The sequence below is a fragment of the Gambusia affinis genome, linkage group LG02 (genome assembly GCF_019740435.1).
Source record: "Gambusia affinis linkage group LG02, SWU_Gaff_1.0, whole genome shotgun sequence".
Classification (NCBI taxonomy): Eukaryota; Metazoa; Chordata; class Actinopteri; order Cyprinodontiformes; family Poeciliidae; genus Gambusia; species Gambusia affinis.
In genome coordinates, this window is record NC_057869.1 from 33,368,781 (window position 1) to 33,386,761 (window position 17,981).

A 17,981-nucleotide genomic window follows, 5' to 3' on the forward strand; every position below is an offset into this window, starting at 1 on the left:
TTATTTGCTTTGTAACCTGCGACTCTCCAAATTCCTGGATCACTTCCATCACCACCAGAATTGACTGTTTCAGATCTGTTAGAAATAAAATGGCATAGTCCGTGAATAGAGAGATTTTGTGTTCTGTGGGGCCCACAGTGATCCCGGGGATCCATGGATGCAGGCAAATAGCTGATGCCAATGGCTCAATTGGTAGTGTGAAAAGTAAGAGAGAGAGAGGTCATCCCTGAGGAGCAGTGGCCTGGAACAACAAGATGAACTTGCAAGTAACAGTCTGTTATTTAACTAATTAGAGACATGATTACATATTCATCTGCTTATCGAAAAAAACCAAAAAAACATCTGTTTTATTTGGTTAAATATGAGTTTGGTATAAAGTGGGATTAATGTGCTAACAAAGCTTAAGTTAAGGACAAACATAAATACAAAAATAGAAAAAGAGCCCTGATGCAACATTGTGAAAAACAAAAAGTTTAATGGAACTAAATGTTCTTCATAGAAGAAACTATGAATTTTGTGATTTTATAGACAAGAAATGTTACAAGAAATTCATAAGGAACACTCTGTTATGGACAACAGGACTGTTTGTCTTTTCTTTGTTTTATCTGCTCACATGCACACGGCTGCACGCTGACACAGGGCCGTGCAGAGACCTTTGGAGGTGCGGGGGCTCAAAGTTAAAAGGGGCACTTTGAACAAGATCTTAAAACATCGTACAACAACATAGCAACAACCCATATTAGTCAAGAATTTAATATTTTATCAGATCATACTATATCATTGTCATCATGTGAAGACAATAAAAAGCAAATGTAGTTTATGTTTTCCTGATAGGTTTAATGTTGCTGTTTCTGCTGCTGACAGTCCTGGAGGGCTGAGATTATCTGAGACTGTAGTTGTTAAACAGACCAGAGGAGAGAAGGTCACTGGTTATGAAGTTATGAAATCAGTAAATTTGCTGCTATTTGCCAGAAATGGTTAGAGTGCCTTCTCCAGGTCAGGGGGGGTGACCCCCCACTCCAAGAGGAGGAGTTCAAGTATCTCGGGATCTTGTTCACGAAGAAGGGAAGAAGGGAGCGAGAGATTGACAGGCGGATTGGCGCAGCGTCTGCCGTCAAGTGGTAGCTGTAACGGTCCGTTGCGGTGAAGAGAGAGCTGAGCCAAAAAGCGAAGCTCTCGATTTACCGGTCGATCTACGTTCCCACCCTCATCTATGGTCATGAGTTTTGAGTCATGACCGAAAGAACGAGATAACGGATACAAGTGGCCAAAATGGGTTTTCTCTGTAGGGTGTCTGTGCTCTCCCTTAGAGATAGGGTGAGAAGCTCAGTCATCCAGGAGGGACTCAGAGTAGAGCTACTGCTCCTTCACGTCGAGAGGGGCCAGTTGAGGTGGCTCGGGCATCTGGTCTGGATGCCTCCTGGACGCCTCCCTGGTGAGGTGTTCCGGGCACGTCCCACCGGGAGGAGGCCCCGGGGAAGACCCAGGACCCGCGGGAGGGACTATGTCTCTCGGCTGGCCTGGGAACGCCTTGAGGTTCCCCCGGAGGAGCTGGAACAGGTGGCTGTGGAGAGGGAAGTCTGGACCTCCCTTCTGAAGCTGCTACCCCCCCAATCCGACCCTGGATAAGCGGAAGAAGATGGATAGATGGATGGATGGATGGATGGATGGATGGATGGATGGATGGATGGAATTTTATTAAATAAACCCAAATAATATCTGACTGTTTAACCTCTGTAACAACTTGGCTGCAGACTGCTTTAAAGATCAAAAAAGCTCAGAGTGGTTAACTCTATGTCATTTTTCTATGTTAACACCTCTGAGATCTAGTATGATAAAACTGAGAAATCAAGAAAAAGAAAATTTTGTAGCTGCTGGTAGGGGCCTGCAGACATTCAGGAGCCCAAAGAAATTATTGGGACAGTTTTAGATTATATATCTAAAACTGTAGCAGTCATCTTTCGAGAATGACAATGTTATTAAATTCTATTTAATTCATTCAGCAGAGGAAAAAAAATTAAGAATAAATAGTACATTTCAGATCTAATTAGGAAGTTTACTTTGTAAATGCAAAGAATCGTCTTGATTGTTGTTCTGACTATCTGTGCTCCCCATCAATCCGTCCTTCCTTGTGGACATGCAGATGTCACGTCACTTGTTGTGACGTCATCATAGAAACATCCCACCTGTGGAAATTCTGTCCGTTTTATGTTGCCCAAGATTACGTAAGATTACGTATTTCAATTATTTAAAATTGGCTTTTTTCAAGCTGCTCTGTTACTTTATGTTTTAATTTTGCATGACAGATGGTTACAAACACTTTAGTTTGTTACTGTAAACCAGAAAGCCCCATTGCTCGGCGTCAATCAAGTGAACAAAATACATTGTTTCCAAACATGATAGAAGTATAAAATTACACACATTAACATATTTATAAGGGGCTATTTTGCCCTTTTTAAATATTTTGGTTCAAAAATACATTTTTTATTTACCCAAGCTAAAAAGACCATGTTGATATTACGAGTGATTGAAACTGTTTATATAGAGTTGTCTTCTCTTTCTGTTTGTGTGCGTTTGTTTGTAATACCTTGTGGGGACCATTTTCCTGACACATACCACTTTGTGGGAACTGAAGCCTGGTGCCCACAAGAGAAAACGCTACTCTTTGGTCATGGGTCAAGTTTAGGACTTGTGAATTGAGATTTGGTTAGGGATAGGGTTAGGATAAAGGAAAGGGTAAAGGTAAGGTTTAGGCTTTAGAAATGAGTGGAAGTCAGTGGTAAGTCCAAAGATAGGCACAAAAACGTGTGTGTGTGTATGTGTATATATTAGTAAAAAGCATATTAATAAGCTTTACACTGTCATTTCAGGTGCAGTGACGTGTGCTGTTTGATGGACACATTTTGAATGGCGCGCTATGATTGCCAGAAAGCTTATTAAATGTACGAGAAAATAAAGGTTTACAGGGATCAGATGTCTGTGTTTAATTTAAAATAAAAACTATTTTTCCAGGTGTGCTATAAAATTTACAAAGAACTTCTGTCATGTATAAATTTTTGAAAATCAAATGGTAATTTCTGAAAAGTTTTGTGTGAGAACCATGTAGTTTAGATTTTAATGTTTGTTAATGTTTTTAAGATAATTCTTTTTTTATAGCTTTATGTAACACAATAGAAAGTTATAAATTTAGAAAATAAAATTAACAATGACACTTTAACAGCAAGAGAGGGAAAATTTCTATAATTTTTATGTGAAAATTGTGGCAACCAGAAGCTATTATTAATAAGTTTTACATGTTTTCAAATATTTTCTTAAAACCTCTATCATTCCATATTTTGAGTTTTAAAATGTTTTTCATTATTTAACTTTTTATTTTATTATATCTTCATTAATAATGTGATAATTATCTTAAATTATTGGGATTTTTTCATTTGTTAATTGCATTGTGTGACTTCTGTTTCATTATTTTTGTGCACAGCTCTTTATTCTTGTTGGAGTTTAAAGTTCTCTAGAACTAAATCAAGAATAGTAACTCCAGAGCTGCAGAGTTTAGATACTTCATGTTCATTTCTTATGTAAATTAAGAAAAAAACTGAATAAATAAATTACTTCTGGTGTTCCTCTACATGTGACTAAAAACTCATATAAAGTTTTTAGACTGAGTTCAGGGAAAATATCAACTGAACAAACTAAACCATGAATATAAAGACGATCAGCCAGGAAATGTTTCTTTTTCATGCATTTATTGATTTATTTTTCATTTCTGAGACAGAAAAAGCTCCATTAAGAAGGTCAAGATCAGGTGAAAAAAAAAAACTATTGATTTATTCTAAACCTGCAAACATGTGGATCAAACTGATTATTATAAAATTATATGTGAGAGAAAATCTGATGAGAATTTTATTTCATGATAGTTCATGTTTTATTGAAGACCAGTTCTCAAATGAATCCAGCTGTTGTATGAACACACATCCAAGATTGTGGCTGGACTCTGACATGCATCTTGCCCACCAAAAGAAATCACACCATAAATCATGTTGTTGTACACCACCGCTCCACCAGTGTCACCCTGTAGAAAAATTTATATCAATGTATTTATGTTATAAAACAGAAAAATCTTCCAATCGCTGCAGAGATATTAAACAAACAATCTTACGTTGCACATTTTCTTGTTCGGTGCTCCAACATGGAATACATGCCCATGACTGTGCTTGAAGAGGGAAACACCAACAACTTTCATGTCGACACACTGAAGATGTGCGGGAATAGGAGCAGCGGTTACTGCAGAGAAACAAGAGAATCATTAACATGTTCTTCACTCGACCTTCTTTGTAGAGACAGAAACAAAGATTTGATTCTCATGACTTCAATATTTCTCTCACATTGCTGATTATTGGGGCCAGTTGTTGTTGCTCCCTCTCCGGCCAGCTGAACTGTATCAAATCTAAAACACAACAAGAATAAAATGTAAAATTAAAAGATAACAATATAAAACAAATTATTATTATGAAGAACAAAGAAAGAAGAGAAAATAAATCCATGAAGGACTTCATCCACTGACACAGGAGTGTCCACCTCCAGTCCTCAGTGACGGTGTCCTGTGTCCTTTACATGTGTCTCTGGTCCAACACACCTGAGCTAAACAGGTTCTGGTTCTGCTGGTGGCCTGATTACCTGACTCAGGTGTGCTGAAGCAGAAGCAGCAGGACGGGAGGAGTGGAGACAGAAAACCTGAAGTCATGTTTTTGATCAGAGAAAGACTTACATTTTAAGACGATAACTGCAATCTGGCAACTGAACAATTGGGACATCTCTTGCTGGTGTCTGAATCTTCAACAACATGATGTCATGGCTCGGGTCGTAAATCACCGGAGTGGGTCGGATAACCCGATACTGCACCATAACAGTCCGTGGATGAACTTTTAACACTGCTGTGTTAGTCCTGCAGAAAAGGTTAAATTATAATGAACAAATAGAAAACCTGATAATCTGCAGATAAAACTGTCTTCATGTTTCTTTCCTACCATCCTGGCTCCGACTTCCAGCAGTGAGCTGCAGTCAGGATCCACTGAGGTTGGATCAGAGATCCTCCACAGCGGATCCTTTCATTACCCTTGATGCTCTCCACCCGAACATGATAAAGACGCTCCGTGTCTTGACAGTTTTGACCTCCAATGATTCTCTTCTTCAGAGAAACATCTGAATTGACTGAAACACCTGAGGAAGAAAAAGGAGAACTTTACTAAGAAATCAGGTGCAAACATGGCTGCTGGAACAGAAAAAGGATAAACAGTTAAAGATCAAAAAATACACAGTTTATATGCAAATAAGTTTCAGTCTGAAACATAATTAGAGGGAAGTTTGAGAGTCACAGAGAGCAGCAGCCTCTCTGGAACCAGTGGAAGTGTCTCCAGTGTCTCCAGTGTTTCTGACTCACCCAGCCCCAGCAGCAGCAGAACCTTCAGCAGAGCCATTGCTGGTCCAGCTCCCTGTGAATGTCTGCAGTCCTGCAGCAGCTTTTAAACTCTGTTCACAACTTCCTACTGGAAATAATGCCACCAATCCCAGAACAGACACCAATCTGCGCTGTCATCTGCAGAGAAACTTTAAAATCTCATTGTTCTAAAGAAACTTGAAAAACTTCTTATTCCATTGACAGATTATTTCACTAATGACCAAACATTTTCCCGTCTTATAACTTAACTTATTAAGGACTCAAGGCCTCCAACCATGGGTCTTGCTATCCCTACGCCACCGCATCACGCCCTTGAGGTATTTTCAAACATCCTGCCAGATTCTAATCATGTTTTTCAGAATAGGATTTGTAGTATATTTCTGTTACTTCTTTGTTGCGTCAGAGTATATGAATAATGGAAGAGCTAAACTTAAGTTATGGGACTCCATTTCTACCCAGTGAGGATTTTCTTTGTCTACAAAATTAAACATGATAGTCCTTAATTGTGTGGCCCAACAGTAAAATTTAAAGTCGGGGAATTTTAACCCCCCTATTTCAAATTGTACATAAATCAATCAATCAATCAATCAATCAAACTTTTTTTGTATAGCACATTTCAGCAGCAAGGCATTTCAAAGTGCTTTACATCAAATCAAACACAAAAATACAATGCAACATAGAATCAACAATCAAAACACGACACTGAGTCAAGTTCCATCAATAAATTTGCAATTTATTACGTTTCAAATTCAACTCTAAGCAAGTGGGTTTTTAGTTGAGATTTAAATGAAGTCAGTGTTTCAGCTGTTTTACAGTTTTCTGGATGCTTGTTCCAGATTTGTGGTGCATAGATGCTAAATGCTGCTTCTCCTCATTTGGTTCTGGTTCTGGGGGTGCAGAGCAGAACCAGAACCAGAAGACCTGAGAGTTCTGGAAGGTTGATACAACAGCAGCAAATCTTTAATGTATTGTGGTGCTAAACCATTCAGTGATTTATAAACTAACAACAGTATTTTAAAGTCTATTCTTTGAGCTACAGGGAGCCAGTGGAGGGACTTTAAAACTGGTGTTATGTGCTCTATCTTCCTGGTTTTAGTGAGAACACGTGCAGCAGCATTCTGGATCAGCTGCAGCTGTTTGATTGATTTGTTGGACAGACCTGTGAAGAGGCTGTTGCAATAATCAATACGACTGAAGATAAGCACATGGATGAGTTTCTCTAGATCTGGCTGAGACACTAGTCCTTTAATCCTGGAAATGTTCTTCAGGAGATAGAAGGCCGTCTTTGTACTCAGGGAAGTAGTTTATAAAGCAAGGAGAGGCATAGCCTAGTCTTTCCGTTGTTCCACATAAAGGCCAAAATAATTTTTTTAGCCAAATGAATAATTCAGGAGGAGTTGGCAGGGGAATACTTTGAAAGAGGTATGATAGTTTTGGTTGTATACTCATTTTTAGGACATTAACTCTTCCCAATAGGGATATTGGCAGGGATGTTGAGGCAGCTATTGTTTTTCAGTAGGTGTTCGTAATTAGATTTGACAACTCGTCAAATCTAATTACAGGAAAATCTGGACACTCAGATATTCAAAATGTTCCACTACTATACTTTGCATAACCTCACTGATGTAATTAGTCCTTTCACCTACATTTCATACCAGAATAGAAGATTTTGTATTATTTACTTTGTAACCTGCGACTCTCCAAATTCCTGGATCACTTCCATCACCACCAGAATTGACTGTTTCAGATGTGTTAGAAATAAAATGGCATAGTCCGCAAATAGACAGATTTTGTGTTCTGTGGGGCCCACAGTGATCCCGGGGATCCATGGATGCAGGCAAATAGCTGAGGCCAATGGCTCAATTGGTAGTGTGAAAAGTAAGGGAGAGAGAGGTCATCCCTGAGGAGCAGTGGCCTGGAACAACAAGATGAACTTGCAAGTAACAGTCTGTTATTTAACTAATTAGAGACATGATTACATATTCATCTGCTTATCGAAAAAAACAAAAAAACATCTGTTTTATTTGGCTAAATGTTAGTTTGGTATAAAGTGGGATTAATGTGCTAACAAAGCTTAAGTTAAGGACAAACATAAATACAAAAATAGAAAAAGAGCCCTGATGCAACATTGTGAAAAACAAAAAGGTTAATGGAACTAAATGTTCTTCATAAAAGAAACTATGAATTTTGTGATTTTATAGACAAGAAATGTTACAAGAAATTCATAAGGAACACTCTGTTATGGACAAAAGGACTGTTTGTCTTTTCTCTGTTTTATCTGTTCACATGCACACGGCTGCACGCTGACACAGGGCCGTGCACAGACCTTTGGAGGGGCTGGGGCTCAAAGTTAAAAAGGGGCACATTGAACAAGATCTTAAAACATCGTACAACAACATAGCAACAACCCATATTAGTCAAGAATCTAATATTTAATCAGATCGTACTATATCATTTTCATTATGTGGGGATAATAAAAAACAAATGTAGTTTATGTTTTCCTGATAGGTTTAATAACTTAGACTTAGACTTAGACTGACTTTTATTGTCATTTTGTATGCACAGGGGTGTATACAGAACGAAATTTCATTGCATACGGCTCAGGGCAATGTTTTGAGGTTCCAACAAGGTTACTCCAGAATAAATAAATACAATATTAAATATAAATATTAAATATAAAGTTCAGGAATGACAGTAAAATAGAAGTTATTTAGCTATGTACATGAAGTGGAGACCAGTTTTCGAGTGCAGTCCAGTTAAGAGTTCAGCAGTCTGATGGCAAGTGGGAAAAAGCTGTTTCTGAACCTAGTGGACCTGCACCGGTGCTGCGGAACCTCTTTCCAGAGGGCAGCAGGGAGAACAATCCATGGTGGGGGTGTTGCTCTTTCTGCTCCTGACAGTCCTGGAGGGCTTAATTGATCTGAGACTGTAGTTGTTCAGCAAACCAGAGGAGAGAAGGTCACTGGTTATGAAGTTATGAAATCAGTAAATTTGCTGCTATTTGCTGGAAATGGTTAGAGTGCCTTCTCCGGGTCAGGGTGGGGTGAACCCCCACTCCAAGAGGAGGAGTTCAAGTATCTCGGGATCTTGTTCACGCCTTGGGATTCCTTCGGAGCTGGAACAAGTTGCTGGGGAGAGGGAAGTCTGGGCCGCCCTTCTGAAGCTGCTACCCCCGCAACCTGACCCCGGATAAGCGGAAGAAGATGGATGGATGGATGGATGCTGCTATTTTATTAAATAAACCCAAATAATATCTGACTGTTTAACCTCTGTAACAACTTGGCTGCAGACTGCTTTAAAGATCAAGAAAGCTCAGAGTGGTTAACTCTGTCATTTTTCTATGTTAACACCTCTGAGATCCAGAATTATAAAACTGAGAAATCAATAAAAAGAAAATTTTGTAGCTGCTGGTAGGGGCCTGCAGACATTCAGGAGCCCAAAGAAATTATTGGGACAGTTTTAGATTACAAATCTAAAACTGTAGCAGTCATCTTTTGAGAATGACAATGTTATTAAATTTTATTTAATTCATTCAGCAAAGGAAAAAAATTAAGCATAAATGGTACATTTCAGATTTAATTAGGAAGTTTACTTTGTAAATGCAAAGAATCGTCTTGATTGTTGTTCTGACTATCTGTGCTCCCCATCAATCCGTCCTTCCTTGTGGACATGCAGATGTCACGTCATCTGTTACATTATTTTTGTGCACAGCTCTTTAGTTTTGTTGGAGTTTAAAGTTCTCTAGAACTACATCAGGAATAGTAACTCCAGAGCTGCAGAGTTTAGATGCTTCATGTTCATTTCTGATGTAAAATAAAGACAAAAACTGAATAAATAATTTACTTCTGGTGTTCCTCTTCATGTGATTTAAATCTCATGTAAAGTTTTTAGACTCAGTTCAGGGAAAAAATACACTGAACAAACTAAACCATGAATATAAAGACGATCAGCCAGGAAATGTTTCTTTTTCATGCATTAATTGATTTATTTTTCATTTTTGAGACAGAAAAAGCTCCATTAAGAAGGTCAAGATCTGGTGAGAAAAAAACAAACTATTGATTTATTCTAAACCTACAAACATGTGGATCAAACTGATTATTATAAAATTATATGTGAGAGAAAATCTGATGAGAATTTTATTTCATGATAGTTCATGTCTTATTTAAGACCAGTTCTTCTATGAATCCACTTCATGTATACACACACATCCAAGATTGTGGCTGGACTCTGACATGCATCTTGCCCACCAAAAGAAATCACACCATAAATCATGTTGTTGTACACCACCGCTCCACCACTGTCACCCTGTCGAAAAATTTATATCAATGTATTTATGTTATAAAACAGAAAAATCTTCCAATCGCTGCAGAGAGATATTCAACAAACAATCTTACGTTGCACATTTTCTTGTTCGGTGCTTCAACATGGAATACATGCCCATGACTGTGCTTGAAGAGGGAAACACCAACAACTTTCATGTCGACACACTGAAGATGTGATGGAATAGGAGCAGCGGTTACTGCAGAGAAACAAGAGAATCATTAACATGTTCTTCACTCGACCTTCTTTGTAGAGACAGAAACAAAGATTTTATTCTCATAACTTCAATATTTCTCTCACATTGCTGATTATTGGGGCCGGTTGTTGTTGCTCCCTCTCCGGCCAGCTGAACTGTATCAAACCTAAAACACAATAAGAATAAAATGTAAAAATACAAGATAACAATATAAAAAAATTATTATTATGAAGAACAAAGAAAGAAGTGAAAATAAATCCATGAAGGACTTCATCCACTGACACAGGAGTGTCCACCTCCAGTCCTCAATGATGGTGTCCTGATTACCTGACTCAGGTGTGCTGAAGCAGAAGCAGCAGGACTGGAGGAGTGGAGACAGAAAACCTGAAGTCATGTTTTTGATCAGAGAAAAACGTACACTTTAAGACGATAGTTGCAATTTGGTAGCCGAAGAAGTGGGACATCTCTTGCTGGTGTCTGAAGCTTCAACAACATGATGTCATGGCTCGGGTCGTAAATCACAGGAGTGGGTCGGATAACCCGATACTGCAGCATATCAGTCCGTGGATGAACTTTTAACACTGCTGTGCTAGTCCTGCAGAAAAGGTTAGATTGTAATGAACTTACAGAAAACCTCATCGTAAAACTGTCTTCATGTCTCTTTCCTACCATCCTGGCTCCGACTTCCAGCAGTGAGCTGCAGTCAGGATCCACTGAGGGCGGATCAGAGATCCTCCACAGCGGATCCTTTCATTACCCTTGATGCTCTCCACCCGAACATGATAAAGACGCTCTGTGTCTTGACAGTTTTGACCTCCAATGATTCTCTTCTGCAGAGAAACATCTGAATTCACTGAAACACCTGAGGAAGAAAAAGGAGAACTTTACTCAGAAATCAGGTGCAAACATGGCTGCTGGAAGAGAAAACGGATAAACAGTTAAAGATTAAAAAGTGTCACAGTTTATTTGCAAAGAAGTTTCAATCTGAAACAGAATCAGAGGGAAGTTTGAGAGTCACAAAGAGCAGCAGCCTCTCTGGAACCAGTGGAAGCGTCTCCAGTGTTTCTGACTCACCCAGACCCAGCAGCAGCAAAACCTTCAGCAGAGCCATTGCTGGTCCAGCTCCCTGTGAATGTCTGCAGTCCTGCAGCAGATTTTAAACAATAAAATATAAAAACAATACAATAAAATAGAAAAAAAGCCTTGATGCTACATTGTGAAAAACAAAAAGACTGATGTAACTAAAATGTCCTTTGTAAAAGAAACTATTAATCTTGTGATTGTGTAGACAGAAAATGTTACAAGAAATTCATAAGGAACACTCTGTTTTGGACAACCGGACTGTTTGTCTTTTCTCTTTTCTATCTGCTCACATGCACACAGCTGCACGCTGATTTAACCTGAACATTTAAAACTGATGATGGTCACACATAAACACTGTTTAAGTCAGGAAGCACCTTAGAAATGGAGCAGGATGAGGAGAAAATAAAGCAGAACTTGCTCTACAAGCTTTGCTTCACTTGGTGTCTCCCCTAAGGTGAGCTGAGTGGAGCCCAATCAAGGGGTGAGAGGACAACACAGAGACACAGAAACTCAAAGTAAACACAGAAAAGTGTTTACTTTTCTGTGGGGTCTTGACATTACCCCCCCTTAAAGGGTAATGCCCAAAAAACAAGTCCGAACAATAACACAACAAGGGTGGGCGGAGGGGCGCTGGACAGGGAGGCCAGAGTCCAAAACAATAAAAACAACCCAACAGAGTGGGCGGAGGCACAGGAAGAGCCAACAGTCCAAAAACAACAAAAAACAACCCATCCTTAATGGGTGAAGGCACAGGAGGCTGACAGTCGTGGGATATCCAGAGGGCGTCCACGGCGCCAAAAGCAGGAACCACGGGGGAGGTCCGGCGGGCAACGTCGGCACAGGGCCCGAGCCACAGGAGGCGGTGGTGAGGTGTCAGGGGAACTTGCGAGGAACACTATGGGAAGAAGACTCAGGAAGGGCACAAGGGAGTGATGAAATATCTCTAGGGGGAGACGAGGGATCACTGAAAACACTAGGAAACTCAGAGGAGGGACTAGGGGACTCAGGGGAAGCACTAAGAGGTGGGGGCTCGAAAGAGCCAATAACCCACTAACTGGGGCAGGTCACACCCGCAGCCGTGCCGCCTGTCGGCCAGGTGCCTGGATCACCATCACCATGAGGACGGGCTCCGGAGTGGAGGCAGGAGCGGACTCTGGAGCAACTGCTGGCTGCTGGAGGCGCAGAGACAGCGGCTGCTGGTCCCGGAGGCGCAGAGACAGCGGCTGCTGGTCCCGGAAGCGCAGAGACAGCAGCTGCTGGTGCAACGAAAGTCCGGCTCTGTAGGCAGAGGGTCGCTGGCCAAGATGGCTAAACCTGCCTGGCGTTCCCATTCTGCCTCCTGCTTTAGCCTGTCCAACCCAGGGACCGGAGTTGGTCATCCCATCCCTCCAGCACCAGGAGTAGCCTGATGGCTGCCCCGATGCATCTCTGAGGAAAGTATGGCTCCGACACAATTTCCACAAAGTCCCTGACGTCAAATAATAAATTATCCCAACGTGCTGGGTCCATGTTGAAAAAACAAAGAAAAAATATCTTAACTCGTGTGCTTCACCGTAGACACTTGTGGTCGGGTCCTACTGTCATGATTTGTCCAGTACCTGTTGTCACGCTTGAGAGCTTTTGCATCCGCTCTTTGTGCTGTCTGGACTTTGTGTTTTTGGATTTTCTGGATTTACTTTCATCGTTAAACCATCTTATTCATCTCACCCTGGGTCTGCTGGGTGAGACGAGTTGCCTCACCGTCAACTCATGACAAATTGTGACAAAATACTTGGTAAGATTTTGTGTTTTTGCAGAGCAGCAATGGTAAGATGCTGGATTAACATCAGAACTTAATACACAGACTTATTTTCCTACACCTTAATTTGAAATCACTCCTTAAGGTGGTTAAGTAGGTCATCATTTTCTATTGAAACAACAAACCTTATTTCCAAATCAGCTTGATAACACTGAGGGACTCTTAATTTCTCCACAGTTTTTAATAAATGATTCCCCAGCAGCTGTTTAATCCTCTATTCTGTTCTTGTGAAGCGTTCACAAGTAGGAAGGCACCAACATGAAACTTTGGACCGACATTGATATTCTATGTTAACAGTGCTGTTATGGCCAATAACATAATATTTTATTCTTCCCTTCCTCTTTCACAATGTAAGAAAACAACCAAAACGCTGACATGTCTTCTCCATTGCAGGGAAACAATCCTGATAAGAAGTTTTACATAATAAACATGTAATTTATAGATTTTAATTTCATCAGTGAAGGAAAAAAGTATATTTTTGCATTTCCTACTTTATTTTGCAAGCAATGTTTTGTTTTAATGTTAATTCTTTTTTATAGCTTCATGTAAACCTTTAAAAAGCCTCAAATTTAAAAATTATATATTAACAATGACACTACCTGCAAAAGAGGAACATTTTCTAAAATTTTTCTATGAAATTTGTGGCAACTAGAAGCTATCATTAATTAGTTTTAACTGTTTTTAAATATTTACTTAAAACTTCTTTCATTCCAGATTTTGACTTTTAAATTATATTTAATTATTTAACTTTTTATGTCTTTGTATCTTCATTAAATATGTGATGTTTTTATTGTTATTTTTACATTATTAGGATTTTATTATTTGTTAATCGTATTATGTGACTTCTGTTTCATTAATTTTGTGCACAGCTCTTTAGTTTTGTTGGAGTTTAAAGTTTTCTAGAACTAAATCAGGAATAGTAACTCCAGAGCTGCAGAGTTTAGATGCTTCATCTTCATTTCTGATGTAAAATAAAGAGAAAAACTGAATAAATAAATTACTTCTGGTTTTCCTCTTCATGTGATTTAAAACTCATGTAATGATTTTGGACTCAGTTCAGGGAAAAAATCAACTAAACAAATTGAACGATGAATGTTGATAGGTACTTTTCCTTGAACCTAAATAAAGAACCACAGACAACGTATATATGAATTTTATGACAAAGCTTTTGCAAAAGGAGAAGTCTCCGATGGCAGCTTCTCCAAGCCGTTCACAGAGAGTTCTGATCTCCTTTCACGCAAACCCCTGTTTTATTGTCAAAGAAAAACAGCCAAGGGGGCAGTTAGTAAAAACAACAGAGGTCATAAAACATGTAACCTAAACAACCAGTAAAGAACAACAGACATTCCTGACCTCCAGGTCAGAAGATAAACAGACATTCCTGACCTCCAGGTCAGAAGATAAACAGACTTTCCTGTCCTCCAGGTCAGAAGATAAACAGACAAGCAAAAGAACACTTTAAACAGACTGAATTTGAACTAAAGTAATAACAAAATGATAATACCGAAAATTCTCTAACAAATGTAAAGACAATGAGCCAGGAAATGTTTCTTTTTCATGCATTTATTGATTTATTTTTCATTTCTGACGTGCAGAGAAAGCTCCATTAGGGAGGTCAAGATCAGGTGAGAAAAAACAAAACTATTGCTTTATTCTAATTCTATAAAAATGTGGATCAAACAAATGAAGATATAAATTTATATGTGTAAATTTGATGAGAATTTTATTTCATGATAGTTTCTGTTTTACAGAAACCCAGCTCTTCTTCTAATCCAGTCCTTGTATTCACACACATCCATGATTGCAACTGGTCTCTGACATGCATCTGGTCCACCAAAAGAAATTACACCATAAATCATGCCATTGTGCACCGCTGCTCCACCAACATCTTCCTGTAGGAAAATTCATATCAATATATTCATTTATGTTTTAAAACAGAAAAGTTTTCTAATCACTGCAGAGAAATATTCAAGAAACAAACTTACATAACATATATCCTTGTTCGGTGCTGAAGCATAGAATACACGCCCGTATGCCGGCATGAGGACGGAAACCTTAGCAACTATAATGTCGACACACTGAAGTTGTGCTGGAAGAGCAATAATGGGTACTGTAGAGAAACATGAGAATCATTAACATGTTCTTCACTCGACCTTCTCTGTAGAAACAGAAACAAAGATTTGATTCTCATTTCAATATTTCTCTCACATCGCTGATTATTGGGGCCGGTTGTTGTTGCTCCCTCTCCTGCCAGCTGAACAATATCACCTCTAAAATACAATAAGAATAAAATGTAAAAATACAAGATAACAATGAAGAAAATATATTGTTATGAAGAACAATAAAAGAACAGAGAATGAATCCATGAAGGACTTCATCCACTGACACAGGAGTGTCCACATCCAGTCCTCAATGACGGTGTTCTGCATCCTTTACATGTTTCTCTGGTCCAACACACCTGAGCTAAACAGGTTCTGGTTCTGCTGGTTGCCTGATTACCTGACTCAGGTGTGCTGAAGCAGAAGCAGCAGGACTGGAGGAATGGAGACAGAAAACCTGAAATCATGATTTTTATCAGAGAAATACTTACATATGAAGACGACGCCTGCAGTCTGGTAGCCGAACAATTGGGACATCTCTTGCTGGTGTCTGAAGCTTCAGCAAAATGATATCATGGCCCGGGTAGGAAATCACAGGGGGGTCTCGGATTACCTGATGGTACTGTATAACAGTCCGTGGATGAACTTTTAGGAATGCTGTGTTAGTCCTGCAGAAAAGATTAGATTATAATGAACAGACAGAAAACCTGATCAACTGCAGATAAAATGTCTTCATGTCTCTTTCCTACCATCCTGGCTCTGAGTTATAGCAGTGAGATGAAGTCAGGATCCACTCAGGGCGGATCAGAGATCCTCCACAGCGGGTCATATGAGTACCATTGTGGCTCTCCAGCCGAACATGATAAAGACGCTCATTTACATGACAGTTTTGACCTCCAATGATTCTCTTCTGCAGAGAAACACCTGAGTTCACTGAAATACCTGAAGAACAAAAAGGAGAACTTTACTAAGAAATCAGGTGCAAACATGGCTGCTGGAACAGAAAAAGATAAACAGTTAAAGATTAAAAAGCATCACAGTTTATATGCAAAGAAGTTTCAGTCTGAAACAGAATCAGAGGGAAGTTTGAGAGTCACAGAGAGCAGGAGCCTCTCTGGAACCAGTGGAAGCATCTCCAGTGTCTCCAGTGTTTCCGACTCACCCAGCCCCAGCAGCAGCAGAACCTTCAGCAGAGCCATTGCTGGTCCAGCATCCTGTGAATGTCTGCAGTCCTGCAGCAGTTTTTAAACTCTTCACAACTTCCTGCTGGAAAAAAGCCACCAATCACAGGACAGAAACTGATCTGTGCTGTCATCTGCAGAGAAACTTTAACATCTCTTCATTCTAAACAATTTTTTAAAAAGTTCTTGTTCCATTGACAGATTATTTCACTAATAATGAAACATTTTTCCTGTTATAACTTAAATAATCAAATAATGAAACAATAACTTTTTCATCAGTGTTAAGGAATTGACTTATAACAAGCAGCTCCTATATTTTGCAGCAGTAACTTGTAAGTTAGTTTTGCCTTATCTCAAATAAGGCAAAACTAATGTTTTTGTTATGAATGCAAAATTACAAACCTTAGCAAGGTCTGTAGACACTAGCCTCCTTGCTAGTGTCTATGCTAATCTCCATGCTGCCTCTATGCTAGTGTCCATACTGGCCTCAATCCTAGTGTTTATGCTAGTTTATGCTAAATTACCTAAAAACAGAGACAAAGAAGAGACAAGAGTCAGAATTTAGTTTTACCTGCAGGGAGAACACAGTTGAAACCCAGTTACAGATTTCAGCCTATGTTCTGAAGGTTCAACTGAGTTTTACCCTCCTTTTATTGGGAACACCCTAGTTATAGACAGTGGGCAGCCCTGAAGGAAGGGGGAGCAGAAAACAGCTGCACACTCCCATGAACACAAGTCATTTATACTATCTTCAAAAGCATATTTCATAAGATAAGACTATAGATTTGCAGTTCCTCTGGGCAATCAATTCCGGAATGTCTCATTCATGGTATCCTCCTTTTCACTCCTCAGCAGGCCGCTTCCAGAGTTTCTGCAAACACTTCAAAACACTCAAAGCACATCACTAACACGTAAATACAAAGGTAAATGAATGGATGGTAATATAAAGTAAAGGTAAAGCAAATAAATGATAATAAAATATACAATTCTTCCAACAACTAGCCTTCATGCTAGCCTCCATGCTAGTATCTATGCTACCCATGCATTAATTTTCTTACACCTTTGTCCCAAGAGGGGTGCTGCTGTTGCATATCTCCTAATATATTTTATGACTGAGAAACCCATTTCATGCATAGTGGACAATGGACAGCCATCCAAAAGCCATTTTCTTGTGTTTATACTACTACTGGCACATCCACTGCAAGTGCAAGAAAATTTAGTTGAATCCAATTTGGCCGACAGATGAAAAAGCATACTAAACCACTGAGGAATATCCAGTCTTTCCTTCTACTGTAGAAACTCTTGCAGGTAAAAAATATATTGTGACATGAAGCAACCCCTAAAGACTAACACTACTGATGCAGTTTAAAATTAACAAGTTTGTATTTGGAGAAATTACAAATGATCACCTGTCCACTAAAGTGGAGGTCATGCATCAGTGGTAATATTTTCACAGGTATTTACTGACATCATCATTTCCAGCAAATATTTTGGCAATAAAAACATTTATATTTAAGTGTTTTAATTACATATATTCATTCCAAAATGACCACGATGGACAGAGTGGCTTTAAAGTCCAATGCATTACCACCATCTGTCATGATGTGTGGTTGAAGTGTCAACCCAAATGCAGCAGGCAGGAGATGTAAAAGTTCTGTCATAGATTCAATTAAAAATCCAACTTACTAAATATACAAAAAAACCAAGGGATAAAAATAAACCCAAACCAGAGACATGAAGAGACCATGAAGAAACCAGGGAGAAATGATGAGGAGCAACAAGATGAACTGTCGAGTAACAGTTTGTGATTTGACTAATTAGAGACAAGATTACATATTTATCTGCTAAT

General features: G+C 39.2%; 2 protein-coding genes across 4 annotated transcripts; both read right to left on the bottom strand.

Moving 5' to 3' along the window:
* Positions 1-3,724: 3,724 nt before the first annotated feature.
* LOC122820692 (trypsin-like) lies at positions 3,725-5,489 on the bottom strand. Its single transcript, XM_044098265.1, has 6 exons — positions 5,438-5,489; positions 5,025-5,217; positions 4,766-4,942; positions 4,383-4,444; positions 4,157-4,281; positions 3,725-4,069 (listed from the first exon to the last, which is right to left on the bottom strand). The coding sequence occupies exons 1-6, from the start codon at positions 5,472-5,474 to the stop codon at positions 3,923-3,925; spliced, it is 741 nt and encodes a 246-aa protein (XP_043954200.1). The 5' UTR covers positions 5,475-5,489; the 3' UTR covers positions 3,725-3,922.
* A 3,926-nt stretch (positions 5,490-9,415) lies between these two features.
* On the bottom strand, positions 9,416-16,186 carry LOC122820702 (trypsin-like). 3 transcript variants are annotated; one of them, XM_044098281.1, is made up of 6 exons: positions 16,114-16,186; positions 10,641-10,833; positions 10,390-10,566; positions 10,076-10,137; positions 9,850-9,974; positions 9,416-9,760 (listed from the first exon to the last, which is right to left on the bottom strand). In XM_044098281.1, exons 1-6 carry the CDS (start codon positions 16,148-16,150, stop codon positions 9,614-9,616), a joined length of 741 nt encoding a protein of 246 aa, XP_043954216.1. In that variant the 5' UTR covers positions 16,151-16,186; the 3' UTR covers positions 9,416-9,613. The 3 variants fall into 3 exon arrangements, with proteins under 3 accessions (XP_043954216.1, XP_043954209.1, XP_043954222.1); XM_044098274.1 differs by lacking the exon at positions 16,114-16,186 and adding an exon at positions 11,046-11,082; XM_044098287.1 differs by lacking the exons at positions 9,416-9,760; positions 9,850-9,974; positions 10,076-10,137; positions 10,390-10,566; positions 10,641-10,833 and adding exons at positions 14,364-14,744; positions 14,838-14,962; positions 15,061-15,122; positions 15,443-15,619; positions 15,701-15,893 and having other exon boundaries at positions 16,114-16,172.
* Between the last annotated feature and the right edge of the window lie 1,795 nt (positions 16,187-17,981).

What these genes read in the sequence shown, in the direction of transcription:
- LOC122820692 (XM_044098265.1), bottom strand. Translation starts at nt 5,474, where the DNA reads ATGGCTCTGCTGAAGGTTCTGCTGCTGCTGGGGCTGG. An exon ending in TCTGCTGCTGCTGGGGCTGG is followed by an intron (nt 5,218 to 5,437) that starts GTGAGTCAGAAA and finishes TTTCTTCCTCAG; the next exon opens with GTGTTTCAGTCAATTCAGAT. An exon ending in CGAACAAGAAAATGTGCAAC is followed by an intron (nt 4,070 to 4,156) that starts GTAAGATTGTTT and finishes ATTTTTCTACAG; the next exon opens with GGTGACACTGGTGGAGCGGT.
- LOC122820702 (XM_044098281.1), bottom strand. Translation starts at nt 16,150, where the DNA reads ATGGCTCTGCTGAAGGTTCTGCTGCTGCTGGGGCTGG. An exon ending in TGCAACTATCGTCTTAAAGT is followed by an intron (nt 10,138 to 10,389) that starts GTACGTTTTTCT and finishes ATTGTGTTTTAG; the next exon opens with GTTTGATACAGTTCAGCTGG. An exon ending in CGAACAAGAAAATGTGCAAC is followed by an intron (nt 9,761 to 9,849) that starts GTAAGATTGTTT and finishes ATTTTTCGACAG; the next exon opens with GGTGACAGTGGTGGAGCGGT.